The 19,303-nt window shown below is 36.6% G+C and overlaps 1 protein-coding gene across 1 annotated transcript; it reads left to right on the forward strand.

Moving 5' to 3' along the window:
* Nucleotides 1-254: 254 nt before the first annotated feature.
* On the forward strand, nucleotides 255-17,635 carry LOC309439110 (coagulation factor XI-like; the record flags this gene model as incomplete). Its single annotated transcript, XM_082051248.1, has 15 exons — nucleotides 255-292; nucleotides 855-913; nucleotides 3,655-3,817; nucleotides 4,449-4,555; nucleotides 6,135-6,294; nucleotides 6,856-6,965; nucleotides 9,642-9,801; nucleotides 10,589-10,698; nucleotides 10,787-10,946; nucleotides 11,057-11,172; nucleotides 11,437-11,611; nucleotides 13,587-13,762; nucleotides 14,070-14,165; nucleotides 15,922-16,061; nucleotides 17,480-17,635. The coding sequence occupies exons 1-15, from the start codon at nucleotides 285-287 to the stop codon at nucleotides 17,633-17,635; spliced, it is 1,896 nt and encodes a 631-aa protein (XP_081907374.1). The 5' UTR covers nucleotides 255-284.
* Nucleotides 17,636-19,303: the final 1,668 nt, after the last annotated feature.

A 19,303-nucleotide genomic window follows, 5' to 3' on the forward strand; every position in this document is an offset into this window, starting at 1 on the left:
AGGGATTCACCTTTTATTTTAAAATATCATCAAGATGCAGATGCTCAGCTGGTGTAAATCCCAGGCATTAATTTCAGTGAAGTTTGAATGACGTAGGCTCTGAAAATGTGGCCTAAGGTCAGTAACAACATTGACAGAAAGAGTACCTGTTCAAAGTAAATATTAACATAAGTTAGCATTGCAGGCACAGTAATATTTAACATAAACTGTTGAGTTGTTTTTTTGTTGTTTTTTTTTTTTTTTTAGTAGAGCATAGACCTTATCCATTTATCCAGATCTGCTGTATGTTCAGGTATGTGATCATTATTGCAACTCATATTCAGTGAACGGTTTTCATAACAACAAGACAGTGTAAGTTGATCTATTTATGGATTGTGTTGGTGGTTAATTTACTTGCTTCTTTCACAGCTTAAGTTGTAGCATGTAGGGAAAAAAAAGATTTAAAATTCATATAACATATACCAAAAGTAGTAAGTTCAAGTCATTTGTTTGCTCCCTTGATAATATTATCCACTTAGCTACCAGGGCAGTCAGGATTAATAATAACATTTTGATGGAATATTGCTCCCAGTCTCAGCAAGAATAAATATTCTACTGTAAAACAAAGCACAAATTCTCTGAGTGGTTGTAAGCTTTGTTGCTTCTTGCAACCATAAGTAAAGGACAAACCTTTGTTGCTCTTTATGTATGCCATAACTGCCTATCACAGCTGTAATTTGTAATTCTCAACGCCATTTTGAATTAATGGTGTAACAGTACAAGTCTAAATTGGTGATGTACCTTGTGATACTTTATAAAACTAATTATACACCTTTAATAAACATATCCTAAAGAATGATTTTGTGTTTTTTTAGGATGATTTGGATTTATCAGACTTTTAATTTCATTTTCTTACTTGCTTCCGTTTACAGTGGTAAGTGAATATATAATTTCTAAGACAGGCACACAGTAACGCAACTCTTCTAGTAGGGGAGATGGTTAGTAACTGCAGCCTGTTCCCGAGAGAGTTGTCTTCATTCCTGCTGGGTTGCTCTCGGTTAAGTTTGGGTAACTCTCATAACCCTATTGCCTTACGTGGAACTTTCTAATGGGGCTTTACTGACATGGTCCTGCCACCCTTCTGTGCTGTCACCTCCCACAGCACACATGGGACAATGCTACAGGCAGTTTTATCTGTTGGACCAAGGCTGCATCCAACTTGTATCTGGCATATTGCTGTGATGCTCAGTGTCCTACACCCAACAGCAAGGTTAGCAGCTTTAGCAGCAGCTTAGGAAGAGTCAATGGGTTCCAGGAGGTTGAGTGGAGCCCTGTGCTTCTCAGCTGGCTGTGCTCTAACCTGGTTCCCCCCACCCCCGAACAAATTCTAGGTCTCTAAAATTTGCAGTAATGGGTGCTGAGGTGAGCTGTCTGTCTCTTCCTGGCTGCAGAGGAGCCACAGCCCTTTCCCAGACACTGTCCTTGGAGCCAGCATTGAAGTCTTCTCCAAACTACAGAGCTGGAGTCTAAAATGTAGTGAGTTCCTACTAGGACAGGTTAGTGGGGTCTTCAATGTCAACATGGCATTCTGCCAAACAAGGAGCATCTGGTTCTGAAAAAGCATGTCTATTAATAAATCAGTGTTTTAATTCAGCCACAGTGCAGGAGCCACTCAGCCCAGCAGCTTCACTGGGGCACAGCAGCTGAGCTTCAGAGCCAACATCCTTTTCCATTTTTTTTTTAAATAAACAAACCTCACTAACCTTTGGTCCTATTCACACATTGCCTTTGAGTAAAATTATGGATTTAAAAATTGTCTGTGTGACACCTCTGTACCATCATGCTTGAAAGACTATTGCAATAAGTGTGAATAACTCCAGAATCACTTGTTTTACTGTAAATTATTTTTTAGAATTCTCTTGATATGCTGGAAAATTAGTGATTGTGTATTTTTTTCAATGTCAATCTCTGTTAATGATTTACCTTGTTCAGTTAACAAAAGTCAAACTACAAAAATTGCACTGCATTTCCCTGTTCTGATAAGTTATAACTAAGATCTAACACAGGTTTATCTTCAGTAATACATTAACTGTTTTCTCAGAACACAATGAGGTAACTCAGCTTTTTAGAAAAATCTGTTTGATAGAGGTAGCATTATTTAAGGAAATATTTTTACATGGATTGAAATCTCAGCAAAACTAAAATCTTGAAACATTTCTGAGGCCTAGGAAATATATTTTTATTAAAATGTTCAGAACTCAGAGTTTCATAGTTTTACAGCATAAATATATTTTTTTCAATATTTTTTTCTTTTGACTTTAGAATTCACTTACAGTGTTCTAAGTAATAGAAAATAAAATGCTTTTCCATTAATGACAAATCTGGGTGAAGAAACCCTACTGAGAATAATAAATACTGATTTTTAGAGAAAGATATTGAAAGCATATATACCAGAAAATATGGATGTTTATAAGGTATAAATTTTGTGTTAGCAAGTAAATAACCTTTAAAAGATATTAGCATATCTTGCACATATGTCACATATGTCTAATAATTACTTTTTCTTTTTCTTTTTTTTTTGGGGGGGACGGGGGGGAGTGTGTGTGTAAATTATCTATCTAACCCCTGTGTAGAAAACACAGAGTTACCTAAGTATAGTTTATAATCACATTAACAAATTGAAATTGACTAACCAGCTACTTAAGATGTTTTTGGTTTGGTTTTCTCCCATTCTGTAAAAATACAGTATTTTATCTTTATCTTTTAGCTAAGAAAAAGCACTTTTGTACAGGAATAAAAATGAGCCCATTTGCCGATTTGCTACATATTTGCAGAGCAAAATACAAGAAGAGAGCAGGTTCCTCTGCAAAGCCAGCCCTCTTGTGTGTTTTAAAAAAGAGATCTTACAGGCTTCTTCATTTTGAAAGATGGGTACAGATTCGTGCTGCTTGAGTATCTTCATTGCAGTGTGAGTGGGTTTAATTACAGAGTTCAAGATGGGATTGGTGATGAATGCTTGCAGATGTGAGGCCATAGTTGAGCTCATTTTTATTCTGGATGGCTCCTGAGATACTACTCCTGTGACAGTATTTTCTTCATGGTAAAGCAGAGGGGGTTCAAGGTGGAGTGTGGAGAGCAGAGATTTCGTAAAATGCTGGGAGCAACTGAAGCTGTGCACTGTGGCACCACCTGTGACTGTGGCCTCTAAGCATCCCTAAACAAAATAGGACTGTCTTCCTGTGCAACTAACTCTATTTGGTCTCTGGACATTCTTCTCCTGGTTTTCCTCTTAATGGTGCCCTGTACTAGTCTCTCTCAGAAGATGCTTCTGCAGCTCCTGAGATCAGCATGAGAAGGTCCCTTCCCTCTCCGCTGTGCAGATCTGTCTTGTGGCCCATTTTGCTGCTCGGACTTCTCCCTCAGCTCAAACTGCCTTTCTCCAGCATTGGGGACAAGGCAGGGAATGGGGGACACACCGTAGAGAGTTTTATTTCTACTGGAGAGCAAAACCAAGACTCTTAGAGGAATTGTGCTACTCACCTCCTTCCCCCTCTTCTCTTGCCAAAGGACTCTTTTAAAAGCAAGATTAATGACAAAGAGAAGCAGTGGTTTCACCCTGTCCTGGTGAACTGTGTGCATCTCTAATAATTTATGCATTTTATTATTCCATATCAGAATGTGTGACTCAGACCTATGAAAATACATACTTCCAGGGAGGTGACCTCACCACGGTTTTTACACCAAGTGCCAATTACTGCCAAGTAGTGTGTACTTACCATCCCACCTGTCTGCTCTTCACCTATTTGCCTGCGACATGGACTAAAGATCCTGCAAAAAGGTAAAATGTTTGTGTTCATGTGGCTTTTGCTTGTCTCCTGGGGTAATTTTAGGAACTCGGTAATGTTTTGACAGAACACAGGCATACAGGGTAGGCTTCAGGGTTGTAGTGGAAAACAATGTCATCTATCTTTAAAACTGGATTAAATTTGGAAATGCCCAGTCTTTCATGGTCAAATACCCACCCTTCCAAGGGGACTGTGCACTCCTTCCTCCATACCATGTATTTATCGTTGAGGGACAATGTGAGCAATTTCACATCTCCAATGGTCCTCTCTACTGCACTCCTCTCTTTAGCGTATTTTTCTCACAATTAAGGACATCAGTAGCATGAGAGGATGAGGCTGTCCTCCCTCTCTATGTCCAGTACATTTCTGTCCTCCAGACCCTGGGCTGTGCTTCTCACTTTAATGAGACCTTTTGGAGCTCCCACAAACACCGTATATTCTCATCTGTCACCAAATATGCCATTGCCAACAAAGCAGATGGAGCTCTACCATGTCTTTCTCCAAATTGCACTTGTTGTCTAAATTTTAATGGTCAGGGATATTGGGCAGCCTGCATTTCACCTGAGAAACAATTAGGAAGGACTGTGCTGTAAAAGCTGTAAACTGCTACATTTTAAAACACAGGTTTTCCTGCTACTTAAAAGACAGTGATACAGAAATGCTGCCAAAAGTGGATATGGAAGGAGCTATCTCTGGACATTCCTTAAAACAGTGTAACATCCAAATTAGTGGTAAGATATGGTTGTTGACATGTATGAATTTTTTGCTCTGTATCATGTAGCAGATGTTGGAAAATTAGCATTTCAAAACCAGGAATACAATTAGGGAAGCAGCCAAGCAGTGATTGGTATATTCTTTGCCAGATTTCTTTCATACACAGTGTGTAAAATCTTCCACTTCAGCCCCAACTATCCACCACCAAGGCTTCCTAGAGAAGGTAACGTGGAAATTATGCTCCTGCAGTCACTATTTCATTTGCTAAGGGCAATAGGAGCACATGATTTAACTGATAGCTCCAGTTCTAAAGGTTCATTTGCTACAATTCCCCTCCAGCAAGCTGTTCACAAGGCATGTGTGACCCTGCTTTGTAACTTTATAGAGTAGATACCCAGCAAAACAGAAGTGCATATTCACAGTGATGTTGCAAACTTCATGATTTTGTGTAATAATTTATGAGCAGCTCCATCTTTTAGTGTATCTGTGCTATGCACAGAATCTTAGCGTCAACATGCCATACCTGGGAGTTACCAGCAGGCGTATTTTAAGTCTATTAAATGTGTTGTTTTAAATATGTTTTAAACTTGTATCATCATAATTATTTCATTGAGAGTATAACAGCTCTAAGCATATCATGGCACTGCAGAAAAACAACATAAGGAAGAATATATTTATTCACTTCCTGACCTTGAGGCAAACTAGTATCTTGTGTATTTCAGGCTAATTCTTTAGTTTTGTTGGTATGGCACCTCAATAAGCCAGTGTTACATGGATATTTACACAAGTTCTCCATTTCAGCTATTGACAAACAGTTGTGCTTGCTTTCGCTTGCCACTTGCCGTTCAGAGCAGTCAGCACTTCCAAATACCTTCCCTGACAACATCCTGTCACATTTGTATTTCTGAGTAGCTTTGGCCCAGCAAAATAGATTTCAGTGGGATGTAATTCTTTATGCTATATAGACTAATTAATATAACTGGAGTTACTCTAGAATCAAACTAATGTCACTAAAATGAAAATCTACCCATATGTGCTTAAAGCCCTCACCAAGGATTGGCTGACTCATGTTCTGCGAAGAGACCCCACTGATCATGAGGCAAAGCCTGCACTGTGTGTGGGGAAAAGCTATTTCAAACCCCATAGTCCCAATTTTCCCTCTGTGGAATGTAAATGAAATCTTCTGACTCAAATGGGAGAAGGCTGTTTCTTATGAGGACAGAATTTACCTTTTAAACTGCTTTATTAGTTTGGAAATGGGAAAGAATGTTTTAGAATTCATCCTGACTTCTTGATTTGATTAATGTCATCAAGGTCTCAGCTGCAGCTATTAGAGCTCCACTCTCATGGAGGCAGCAGCACTCTCAAAGTCTGCTAGATTTTTCCTCTGCCATGCAGCCCTGTATTATACCTACACTTCTAATTTTGTTACTAGAAGTATATGTGAAGTATGATGTAACTGAAGTGAGCATGGGATGTGGAGTCCGGATTATGAGGGCTGTGTCATATGAGCTGCTATCTTTTGGACACTTTGGGGTGCAGGGTGTGGAAAAGAATAAAAGCACAATTTCAGTACTTGGTCTCTTTTTTTCGCAGCTTGCAGTCCAGATGTCCACATAGGACTGGATATGGAAGGGAAAATTTATGATGTTACTGTGACTGACAGCTATCAACAATGTCAAAAAAGATGTACCAATGACAACCGTTGTCATTTTTTTACATATGCCTCAGAAACATTTCACAATGCAAGCTTTCGGTAAATACAGGTTTGATCCCTCTCATTGGACAGTGCTGTGCTTTAGTAGAGTAAATCTCAGAGCAGCCTAGAGTGTGAGAATTTATTCAAGGACATAATTTTTCCTTGACTTGTCATCCTTGCAATGTTTATTCAAAGTCACAGATAGGAAAATGGCCGTGGTAAATTAGCTTCCATTTGCCCATCAATGAGAAAACCAAACTTGATTATCATAGCACTGAAAAAAATTTATATCCTCTGGAGATATTGAAATGTAAATTATATTGGTAGGTGTGCAGCATTATTGCTTTGTTAAATCTTGCTTTGCTTATTGCTCTGAAAACAGCATCATCAGAGCAGCCAGGGAAATTCTTTCATTTTTATCAGGCCTATTTTTGAGCTGTTAATCTGCTAAATTTTACAAGTTAAATATTCATCAGCTAGCTTTGTTACTTATTTGGAGATTGCTCTCGCCCATGGCCAGAACATGCACCATGGTAGGAATTATGGGGTCAGGTGGATGGCACAGACTAAGAAAGATGGCCTTTTGTCTTACTACTTTCTTTATTCTTTGTCACTCAGTAAAAAATGCCTCTTGAAACAAGCCAGTGTAGGAACTCCAGCCAGCATAAAGGTGCTTGATGAGGTTGTGTCTGGATTCTCTTTAAAGACATGCCAGCTTTCTGAAATGGGTAACTATTTAAAATCTCTGATTCAGTTTGATTTTAAGGGCTGTGGATGATGAGGTGCAATCTATTTCTGACATGTAGAAATGTTTCATTATGTAACATAATTCTAATATAAACCTATTTTACCAATATAGTTAGTACTCTCAGGCAAAAAGGAGATTCAGATCTTTTTAATTTTTCTGTTTTAACATTCTTCTTAAAAAAACAGTTGCCTGTTTTGAAGATCATAAGATTAGATTAATGAAATTGCATGTTATCTTTGTACTGTGAATACAAAAATGAAAGATAAAATCCCATCAAAATCAAAGATCAGGAAGAATATAAAGCTTTCTAAATTCTGTTTGCATACTGTCTATGCATTTAGAAATTTTTAATGAAGACCTGTTGCTTTCTAATACAACTGGCTAAGATGAAGGGATGTATTCTGTGTCTTGTGGGTGATTTGTGATGAAAGCAGTGTCTGTACTTGCTCCTGCCATCATTACTCAGGCAAAACTCAAGAGTGCAGTGTGTGTTATACCTTCATATTCTCAACTGAATCATCTTTACCTTTTTTCCTTTTTTTTTTCAGTCTACCTCCACCTTGACTTATCGTGTGTTTTTTTCCCTTCTTAATGATAGTGATGTTCTTCTGCTTCCATATACCCTTATTTTAGCTCACAGCTGGTGCTCCTGTAGAAATCACATTTTGTAGAGGCTCTGCATCTTTTTTTTCTTTATTGATATGTTTTCTTCAGACTCTGCTAGTGCTACTGTAGGAATAATCTTCAGAAACCATTAAAAAAGTAGTTATGTTCAGATCTTAAAAATGAAGACACTTAAAAATTAAGTGTGAAGAATTTTAAAAAAAGGAAGAAAAAGGAAGAAAAAATTTTGTAAAGAGAAGAAAACAATTTAGCTGTTCCTTCACTATCTGAATGAGAGGGAATGGAGGGAAGATATTTTTTTCCAAACTCTAGCATTAAGATATACTAGAAAGACACATATTCATGGTTATGATAGTGATGACATGGCAGCAACAATCATAATTTCAAAAATAGATGTTTCCCTTCAAAACGTTTGGAATCACAGCAAACCTCTATGAACATCAAAAAGCTAAATTGTTCAGTCAGATTCTAAGACCACTGTAATAATAAATATTATGGGATTTCTCTGTTTCCTATTCTGTCATCCCCTCTTCCCTCTGCTCAGTAATGCTAATGTTGTTGATCATCTAACTGCAGTTTTTTTCATGGAGAGAAATAAAACAACCCACACAGTTCTTCAGCCTTTGTTGTGTCCTTTGCCTTTAGCTTTCCTTCTCCTCTGAGCAGAACCTGAGCTCCTTTCTTAATGCTAATTGAATAGTACTGCCCCTTCTTTTTTCAAGAGTTTGCTCTTTCTTATTTGGCCTTTCATTTTGTGCCTTTGCCTTTCTGATTTTGTCCTTATGCTATTACACATCCACAGTAATTTGTCTGCATTTCTGCCCTTTGCAAAGTACCTTCCTTGAGGCCGTTGACTATTGAATGAACGATCACTGAACATGATCATCAAGCTCATGGGTTAGCTTCCCTGGAGTTCCAGATCCACATTTGTGCTTTAAATATAATTTTCCTTAGAAACTATCAATTGTCCTGAACTCTATTTCCCCTTAACATGTAATCTTACCTACTAATTGTCAGAATTAATTGACCCTTATTTCTTAGTCTCCTGTGTTTCCCCCACTGCTCCCCCCCATTCTTATTGTGTAATTTCTGTCCAGTATTATTGTCATCAACCGTATCAAATTAACAGGAGCCACATTAAGTTCTACCTCTCTTAGTGCTTTTCCCTTTCTGTAGTAAGGCGTTCCCAGTATGTTTCCATAAGTCATTGAGTAGTGTCGACTTGGCTGTTGTACTTTCTCAACAGCTGAAGTTCTCTGCTGCCACTACGTCCTATGACCTGGATCATTTCCTTGTTTTCACTGTCTTTACAGCTTGATAGTTTCAATAAACATCCTCCATATGGTACTTCCTTTTTTCCTCCTTTTTATTGTTGCACTGGGATTTTAACTAGGTCTTCAAGTATATCTTTGGAGATTGCAACTCATTCTTCTCTTTTTAAACATGCGGGTACTTCCTGTAACTCCTATATCTGTAGTCTGGTTGTGTGAATTATTCTGCTGAGCCTCTGTTATGTTATTTTGGTCATGTCAGAGGGCAGACTGTATATTACTCCTGCTTATCCTGCCTACTTTGTAAATAGCATTCAATAAAGTGTTAAGAGGATCATCTCATTATTTTTCTTCTAGTCTTCCCATGATCCTCTTCGACATACTGATTACCTTAATTATTTTAGCCTTTGCGTAGATTACCATGATTTATTCCTAATTGTGGATTTGTACATTGATCTCCACTGTTCCTAATTGAAAGACTTTCCTATTAGATTAGCAAATCTATATTCTAACATGTAATTTCTCTTTTTCTCTATATGAACCTTATCTGTTCTCAGTAGTCCTCTCCATGAGTCTGCACACTCAAAAATGTTGATGAAGAAATAGTTTTTGGTTAAAATGTGGTTTTATCTTTCCAGCTTATCAGTAACAAAAGAAGGAAAACGTGAATAAGGATAGAAACCTATAATATGTAAACCTTAATATTCTAATGACATAATACAATCTTTGGATTTTTGATATTCTGTTCTTGTTTTATACAGATTGTCAAATGGACATTTTTGAAGATCAAGAATTTTCAGGAATTAATATTACAAGTTTTTTCGCTCCTGATATCTCTGTCTGCCAAACTATTTGTACATATTTTCCGAAGTGCTTATTCTTCACATTCTTTACCAAGGAATGGCAAATAGAATCCCAAAGGTGAATATGACAACTAACTTTAATTCTCTAAGCAGCTTCTTTTCTTTTTTTTTTTTTTTTTTTTTTTTTTTTTTTTTTTTTTTAAGCACACAGCATTTTTTAACCACTAGTTTCTTATACTTATGGAAATTTTTGTTAAAAGGATATTCTCAGTAAAGCACAGCTTTTTATGTTTTGTATTCATAAGTTTATAATTCCCTGTGGGCATTTCTTCTGTTCTCCAGTGTGATCAGGGGTTTTGTTTCGCAGAAAAGAGCTATACAGATCAAAGAGACAGCAAGCTTCCAGATTGCTTTAATGACTTAAAGCTGAATTTTATGAAATTATCAAAAGAGTCATCCAGTTTCCTAGCAGTATTAAGTTATTTACTTGAAAAGATCTTCAATAAAATTAACAGGTTAAAAATTGTTTCTATTGATCTTTCACACTTATTAGTGAGAATAGTTAAAAAATTATATTCCATATGGAACTTAAGAACAAAGTTTCAAAGGAGTTTCAGGGAGAAACAAAGCTGAGAGGGCATGTATCATCTAAAGTCACCCCTTGTACATATATATAAATACTATATCACCTTTAGTAATACAGTCATATGACATTTCACAAAATTAGAAAAGTTTAGTGTGAACTAGTGAACTCAGTGAATGCATTTTCATATGAAATATGTTTACAGGTAGAAACTTGGAAGAAAAAACAAATTTAAGAAAGAACCTTCTCTTTCCAGTACCCAAACAATCAATTTTAGGATGTGAGAACAGCTTCAGTAATTGTAAAAAATTGTTCGTTTTAGAAATCTTTGCCTTCTCAAGACATCCACAAGTGGGATACCAGAGGCACTTACATCACGAAAAAATGCTGTATCAGGCTTTGGTCTCCTAAATTGCAGAAGATCCTTTCCTGGTAAACAATAAATTACAATTAAAACACTAACTTTGAATTAATCCAATTAATCGACTTCTTGATGCTTGAAATGCGCTCATTCTTACAGCCTGCAATTCTCGCACTTACACGCATATGAATTTTCTGGGAGATGAATTGAATGTCACTTATACTAAAGGACACAGAGCCTGTCAGCAGGTTTGCACAGAGGTGATCCGCTGCCAGTTTTTTACCTACTTTTCCCTCCAAGATTCATGCAATGAGGAAGGGTGAGATATATTTTTTAAATGCTCAAAGATTGCCACAATAATAATTCTGCAGGCTTGATGGGAGGGTGATATATATTATAATAATAATCTTTGCATTAATTCATTGGCAGAAAGTGTGAGTGTCACCTAAGAATGTCCTCGAATGGATCTCCAGTGAAAATAGTACATGGACCAGGAAGGATCTCTGGATACTCACTAAGATTATGTAAAAAAAAAGCCAGTACTGGTGAGTAAAACTTCTTTTGTGTAAAAGAGACAGGGTTTAACTGATTTCAGGCCAGGTTTGCACATTGTAAACACCAAGAGTAGCACCGTGAACTTGGTTTTAACAGAGTTTATGATCATAAATCTTAATGGGATAAGAATGTATCATGTATCACCTTCTTTGCAATAGATTGGTCCCAATTCAGGGATCAGCAGTGGTCTCATCTTCGTTTTTCACTGGTGAGTGTAAATTATCTTTAAGCACAGGTTTGAATTATTTCTGTAGTGTGTATGCAGCATTCTGCAAGAACTATTAGGATCGTTGGAGGGACAGACTCTGCCCCTGGTGAATGGCCATGGCAGGTCAGCTTGCACGTCAAGTTGTCTCGTCGGAGACATGTCTGCGGGGGCTCCATTATCAGCAACCAGTGGATTCTTACAGCTGCTCACTGTGTCATGAGGTGAGGCCTAGATGTAAATATACAAATAGAACCAAAATTTCATCTGAAGTGTGAGATAAGTTGAGACTCACCTTTCAGAAAAATAAAAATGAGAACTTGAATAATATAAACTGATTTAATGTAACCAAAAGGTGAACTTCTAAGGTAGACAATTCATATTCTTAACATAACTAGAAGTCCATACTTTGTCCTTTTGTAACATAGTATTGTGCTACTGATGTGAAACTATTTTAATGCATCTAGAAGATTAAATTCTAAAGCAGACACCAGATACCTACAGAAACTTAGATATTCTTATGCGATATCAGCTTTTTCTTACAGTAATATCATTTCATTTATCAAGGAAAATCTGTTGTTAGGTGATTACATTTTATAAACTTTGAATTACTTATCTCAGAGATTTCTGCATGGCACTTAGGAAGGTGGTGCTATCTGATAGCTTCAGCAGCAGATAGCTCAGCTAGTTAACTTATTTGATCTCTGTGGGAGTCCTATTAGGTTGCTCCACATACCTGAGCTACCTATCTCTGCCTTATATGAAAAATCCAGATCCCAGTTGTCCAGGAGATTTCAGCTGTAAGAATAAAAATTAAAGTGAGCGCTATCCAAGCCATTGTTAATTCATATTGATGCATAGAGTCTGTAGTGTTAATTGAATTACCATCAGATTTGGGTCATTAAATTACCTGTGTTGTGAACAGCTGATTTAATTGTCACACAGATTATTAATTTCCTTTGTTACATTGCCATCACCTGTAAACCAGGTTATCCTGTCATTTAGAGAGTGGAAAGCATAAGACTATAATGCAGCCTGGCAGAAAAAGGACAAGTAACAGATAAAGTGCTTCAAAGAAAATGTGTTGACCTAGCAACGTGGTCTGAAATCAGACATTTTTACTCATGCAGTGTATTATGTTACGCATTATTGTTTCCATGTGGAATAGTATTGCCAATATTTTGCCTCCAGTGGCAAGCATTATAAAAGCAGTCAAACTCTCTAAAAAAAACCTGTATAAAAAGTATCATTCTCTACCTTCTATTCAGTGTAGAAGTTATCAATATAATAAAAGACAAAGGGAGAAGATATGCCCGCAAAATAAATAAAAAAATAGAGTATGTTAACTGGAAATTATTAAGCCTAACTGACATTTATGGATTCTTATATAAAATCTTAAAAATATATATATTTTTAAGAGAATTTTGCATCTTCTTCATTGCATATACCAAAATTTCCTGGTTGCCCTAACAGTAGAATGCAACAATGAAATGTCCCTTAAACTTACTCAAAGTTGAAATCATAAAGATTAACTGGAACATTTCATATGGATCTATGATATCACACTTTCTAATCTATATTTACATGGCCAGTGTCATTTTCCTAAAAACCAAATGTCACAATATACTTGAATTTCTATTCCCAACCCTTTTTTATTGTGAGAAAAGCTGCTGTGTTGGAATGAATGGAAAGAATCTCATTTACTACTTCAGGGATTGCATTAGACCCCTGAAAATCCCTCTCTTTCTCTCTCTCTCTCTCTCTCTCTCCCTCTCTCTCCCTCTCTCTCCCTCTCTCCCTCTCTCTCTGTATATATATATATATATATGTTTGTTTGTTTGTTTATTTATTTATTTATTTATTTATTTATTTGAATAGGAGAATAGAAAATTTAAAAAGGCAGGGAAAGAGGATGAGGAAGGATCAGGACAATGAGAGTCTGAATATAAAGTAGAGAGAAAGCTGATGTGGGGATGAAAATATGAATAGGGAGAGGAACAGAAAGAAGCAAAAGTGGAGAGAATGGACAAAATGAAATGTTTTTTAGTTCTGAGAGTGTGAAAATAAAAAATGGAAAGAATGACCTCAGTGCTCTTCACTGTACACTCAGGAGTAATGGAAGATGCTGACATCTGCACGCAAACTCTAAATCAGAGCAAATATTTTGCCATAGAATGACTGTTTGTCTTTTTTCCTCAGTCTTGCGAATCCCAACATTTGGCATGTTTATGCTGGTATTTTAAAACAATCAGAAATAAATGAGGATACGCCCTTCTTCAAAGTGGAAGAGATTATTGTTCACCCTCAGTATAAATATGCCCGCACTGGATATGACATTGCTTTAATGAAACTTGATAAGCCTATGAATTTTACTGGTATGTAACATATTTCAGAGGAATTCTGAATATGTGCAGGATGACACAGGGCTGGTATTGGTATGGCAGTGCACGACACCTGGGCTGGCTTCCTTTAACATGCAGTTACTGGGGCTTGAGGAGAATCTCATTCTGTTTGCTTTGAAAAGAAAATGGGTGGCTTTTATTGATGCAACTGGAATGATATATTGTGTAAGGGACAAAGCATAACATGGAGACTATCATCAGGGGTCACGTAGGTACCCACAAAACCTTAATGTTGCAGTTGTTTCTGCTGGTCAAACTAATATTTTTAATCATATTTTAGATCTTCAACTACCTATTTGCCTGCCATCAAAAGAAGATGCTGACATACTTTATACTGACTGTTGGGTAATTGGATGGGGTTACAGAAAAGAAAAAGGTACAGATAAATATTTAAATAATGATGAGTAGCTCTGAAGCTGTAGATTACCTATTTGACCTTATTAATGTTCTTTAGTACAAACGTGTAGTCTGATCTTTTACAAATGTTGATCGCTTTTGGGAGTTCTTAAGTTAGTCCAGTGACTTAATGCAGCTCATGTACCATGGCAGAGTGAAGAGAGAGAAGGAGTGTCTTAACTGAGGAAATTTAAGGATATCAGATAGAGCAAGACCTTTTGATTTCAGCTTATTATATGTGTGCAAGGAAAATACTTCATTATTACTTTCTCAGTTTTACTAAGAAACATTGAGTTGGAGGTTAAATCAAATACCGAAAATTTCCAAGCCAAAGAAGAAGTTGCCAAAAAAAGGTCTGAGCTCATGATCTGAACAGAAGTTGCCAAAAAAAGGTCTGAGCTGATGATCTGAATGTGTGACTCTTGATGTCAGTTATTGCAGTAGTTATTGCATAACTTGTTTGGTTTCATTAGTCATTTTCCTGTGTTATACTGATAAACATTTGATTACAGTTAGGCCAGGTTTTGTTTTGCTGTGGGTTTTTTTAAAGAAAATTCTACTATGAGCTTGGCCACCATTATTTCTATTCGGCCAACATTGTAATATAATTGTTAAATATAATCTTCTTCTATTAAGACATCTTATATATGAAATATGTATAGAATTACCACTAAATAACTCTGTGCTCCAACACAAAAATTGGAACAGATCCTAACAAATATTAATGAATTGTTTGAATCAACACTTTGAAATATGTAAGAATGTAACCTTAAATATATGCTATACAACACTCAAATACATTTCCTTAGATTCTAGCTCAATGAGCGGACAAAAAATAGTGTATATCTGGATGCACACTCCTCTCTGTGCCCCCAGCTGAAAAAAAGCCAACAGATTTATCACTGAACTCTGTGGAGTTTTGAATTATAGTCTGCACATAATACATGCTGCTTTTTTTTTTTTTTAATGTGATTATGTTCGTATGACTTCAGAAATTAGAGATTGAAGAATGTTGCTTTTATGTTTCTGAAGGCTGATTATAAACAGTGCCAATGACCTTTGTGTTTTGAAAGTAGATGGTATTTAAACTCCTTTGATTTTATATGGAACTAGGCCAAGTAGCTGTCAATTAGCTGAGTCTGGTTTTACATTTATTTATGTATAATATATACATATATATATATTTTATGTATATTTAAAAACCTTACTTAAACAATGTGCTTTATTTTATACACATTTCTATTTGAAGGCAGATATTGTATAGGCTAATTTTTGCTGTTAATTTTGAAGAAAAGCCTGCTTCTCAATTACTCGTATTTACTCTCTGTAATCGACTAGGGTGTGGAGCAGCACAGATTTAGTGGTTGAGATGTTCCAATTCTATCAAACACATTATTAAGAAATAATTGTTAATAATACAAAGCAATGGTCTCAGCAGGAAGACAGGTTCCAAATGCCAATGTCTTGAAAGCCGTACTCATACAAGGATTCATTGCAAATCACAGGGGAGTTTTGAAACTTGCCCAGGCATGAGACAAAAAGTGTCACTATAAAAACGTTCAAATTAGCAGACAAACTACATGGTTTACTAATACAAAAAAAGGAAGAACACTCTAATGAACATCTAAAAGCAGAGGCCTCCAACTTTGTGATTTTACTGTATGGGGATTTCTAGAGTTTTAACTTTTATTTTGCCAGGACCAAACATCTCTCTGTTCATACCACCTGTTACACAGGCCGTGTAGAGGACATTCTTCAGAAGGCTACGGTGCCCCTCATGTCAAGAGAGGAATGCCAGGCAAGGTACCGGAAGCTCAGAATAGGTGACAAAGTGATCTGTGCTGGCTATGATGAAGGTGGAAGGGATGCTTGTAAGGTAATGAAATGAAGTAGTATGTTATCATATATTCCAACCATTTGTTCAAATATATAATTGAATACAGTAATTAATTTTAATTGCCATTAGAAAAATATGGTTATCAATAGAGCTGTTGATTAGCTTGTTGCTTTTGCATGTCAGAAGCACTAAAAATCAAAGTATATGCAAAATATTTCTTATGTGATGTTGAAATCATTAGGGATAGATTCCAACAATAAGAAACTCTGAGTGCGTGTGTATATATATATATATATACACATATATATCTCATCCATTTAGGGAATAAAACAGTACTCTTTTGGAGCATCAGAAATCCAAAGAGAGCAAGCATAGCATCTTAAAGCATTTCTCCAACAGGAGCAGATTTCCTATGTGATGTTTTTATTTCTTGACATGAAATACAGTACGTGAAAGCTTATTTTAAAGCATCCACTGTGTACAAACCAGAAGGGAGGGTGCTAGCAATGCCATTAAAATGCATGGGGAAAGGAGGGCTAAAAACAAGCTGAGCAGATTGGTTTGTTCCTTATTACAATTGAAAATGTCACAACAGCATGAGTTCAGTGATCCAAATTCTCTGCTCAACTGTAAACTCATACACTTCCATTAATTTAAATATTCTGAGTTAATTTATGCAAGAAGAAAATAGTCTGATTAGTAAGATTAAATTTCTACCAAATACAGTATTCTCACTTCAAGCATTTAACAGTTAACATTTTTATGTTAAAATGTTACTGTTATTATGGTCAGAATTAAGTAATTAGGAATAAAAATACCCAGAGGTGGGAAGTTTTCATTTATGCCAATTATGCTTTCTTTATCTGATACAGTGTGCCAGAACATGGAGATGCTGTTCTATAAAAATAACACACTCATTATTGTCTCACCAACTCAGAACAGCTACACTATAGAACCTTATGTTCAGAAACATAAGTTAGGAATAGGAAAAGAAAACAGAGAGGTGTTTTATCCTGAGGGGGACAGAATCACTCAAACAAGATAAGCCATATAGACAACTGAGGTTTGTGTACTAAAACCAAGGTCATAAGAGAAAATGTTGGCATTTTTCCTATTTTTATCGCCACCACGTGTAGTCTTCACTGGATTTTAAATCAATGTATGTAGATAAATTAACAAAACAAACAACCAACCCAAAACATAGTAGTTTTGAACCTTAATGCGAAGTGGAAATTTTTTGCAATGACTGGAAAGTATTTAGAAGTCGATTTACTAGAAAAACAGAAAACCTGCTTCAGTTTCCTGTTAATTTGCCTTAGGCGAAAGTAGTTGAAATCTAGGCAGTTATGCTGATGTTAACGTTGCATGATGCTGCTTTTAATCAAGGCTTTCTTTGAGAGAGAAATACTGACATGAGCTGTTCCTTGCGTGCTCTGTCTTTTTCTGTTGTGACACAGGGGGATTCAGGAGGGCCCCTCTCATGCAAGCATGAGGAGGTTTGGTACCTGGTGGGCATCACCAGCTGGGGAGAAGGGTGTGCTCGCCCCAGGCAGCCGGGTGTCTACACAAAAGTTGCCGAATATTCAGACTGGATTATAGAAAAAACTACGTAGCATGAGACTTACCTAATGATTCAAAGTGATGTCATGAAATAATAACCTTAGGAACAACGTGATAAAGTGCATTAGCATTTTTAAATGATGTTTCTTGTTAGCTTGGAATGTAAAAGGTGATTAAGAAAGCAGAAAAGCAGGAATGAATGAACTTTGCCATTACTAAATAAAAAGCAGTAATAAAAATGAAGTCTGTGGTCACTGATTTGACAGAAAAAAAGAATTTGTCTGAACCATTGATTTCTTCTGTCCTTGCTAGCATAAAATAAGAGTGATGAGGTTACAGGGCACATATGGAGGTGGGAGCTGCTCCTGACTTCTGAAGTTTGGACACAGCAATGGAGATTTCACTCCCTTGTCCAATTAGCTTGAAATGGGCCGACCAGTTGCAAACTTACTAAGGAGCTTGGGCAAGGGAAACTGAGGCAGAGAGAAGCCTCTACAGTTGTATAAACCTTATTTCCTTAGAGAATTAGGAAAAAAAAAAAAGTGACAGCACTAGCAGAGAAAACAAAAACAGAGGCCTTGGCAAAGTTCTGAGGTAACAGTTTTGCAAGTATGGTACCAGTGCTGTCTTTCACTTACATTATTCTAATTTCTGTGGAAATTATCACAAGAATGATGACGTGGATCTTCTTCCCTTGAAACAGAATATCCAGAAAGTCAATTAAAGAATAATCCCCTTTAGAGATATCATATGTCATTGGTCTTTAGCACAATATACTTTTATTTACTAGATCTCTAGCTTCCCTTCATTAAAGAAACAGATTTCTCAATTTATTTTTTCTCCCTCTTTCCTTTTATGCTTTCTCCTTATTTTGTGTCAGGAGGCAAATATGTTTTTTGGCCAAAATTAACACATATGTTTATAAGAAACAGCAGTAAAAACTTTATTATTTTCCTGTAGTAAGAGGAAGCATTTCACACTGAATCAGAAAGGAAGGCACAGGACTTAACATTTGTCTTTGCCAGACTTCGTAAGCCTGTTTCCTAATAATCAACATTAATTACTGAAAAGATGTTCTAGAGTGCTACTCATAATTGCCACACACCCACACTGTATATCTTGTGGAGGCAAACAGCAGGAGTAGCTTCACAAGTAAATGAGGTTGTGAAGATTAGAAATTAAACACATCAAATTAATGGAAGAAAACTATCAAGCTGCTGAAAATAATTTTTGTATTTAATTTTTTGATGCCTTATTTGCAGCTAACACTCAGGAAAAATGTAAATCCACAACTACAAGTTTACAAAGCGTTGTATCTGTGCCTAAGTGTCCAAACGGCTCCTGGGGTCAGGGTGTTTCTCGTGGTATGCGGTGCTGACTGCAGTTAATGAAAGTCCAAAGCCGTATTCAAGGGCTGAGGGGTTTTGTTTTGTTTGTTTGTTTCTTAAAGAATCAAAATCCCAAGCATTGCTGAAAACAGTCCAAATATAACAGGAGGGAAGAGGAAATGGTGCTGCTACAGGCACATCTTGGGAAAGAAGGCTGCTGCCTGCCCTGCCACCTGCAGTGGGCTCCGGGGGACAGGGTGTTGCATTGCACGTGGTGCACAGAATTGAAGGTCTCCAGCTTTGGGAATCGCCATGGAGGTTGCAGATGTTCAGAGAGCCAACAGACGAAGTCTGGCATGTGTTTGAGGGAACTGGATCAAGTGGGAGAGGGAA

Source organism: Streptopelia decaocto (assembly GCF_964273445.1).
Source record: "Streptopelia decaocto genome assembly, chromosome: 4".
Classification (NCBI taxonomy): Eukaryota; Metazoa; Chordata; class Aves; order Columbiformes; family Columbidae; genus Streptopelia; species Streptopelia decaocto.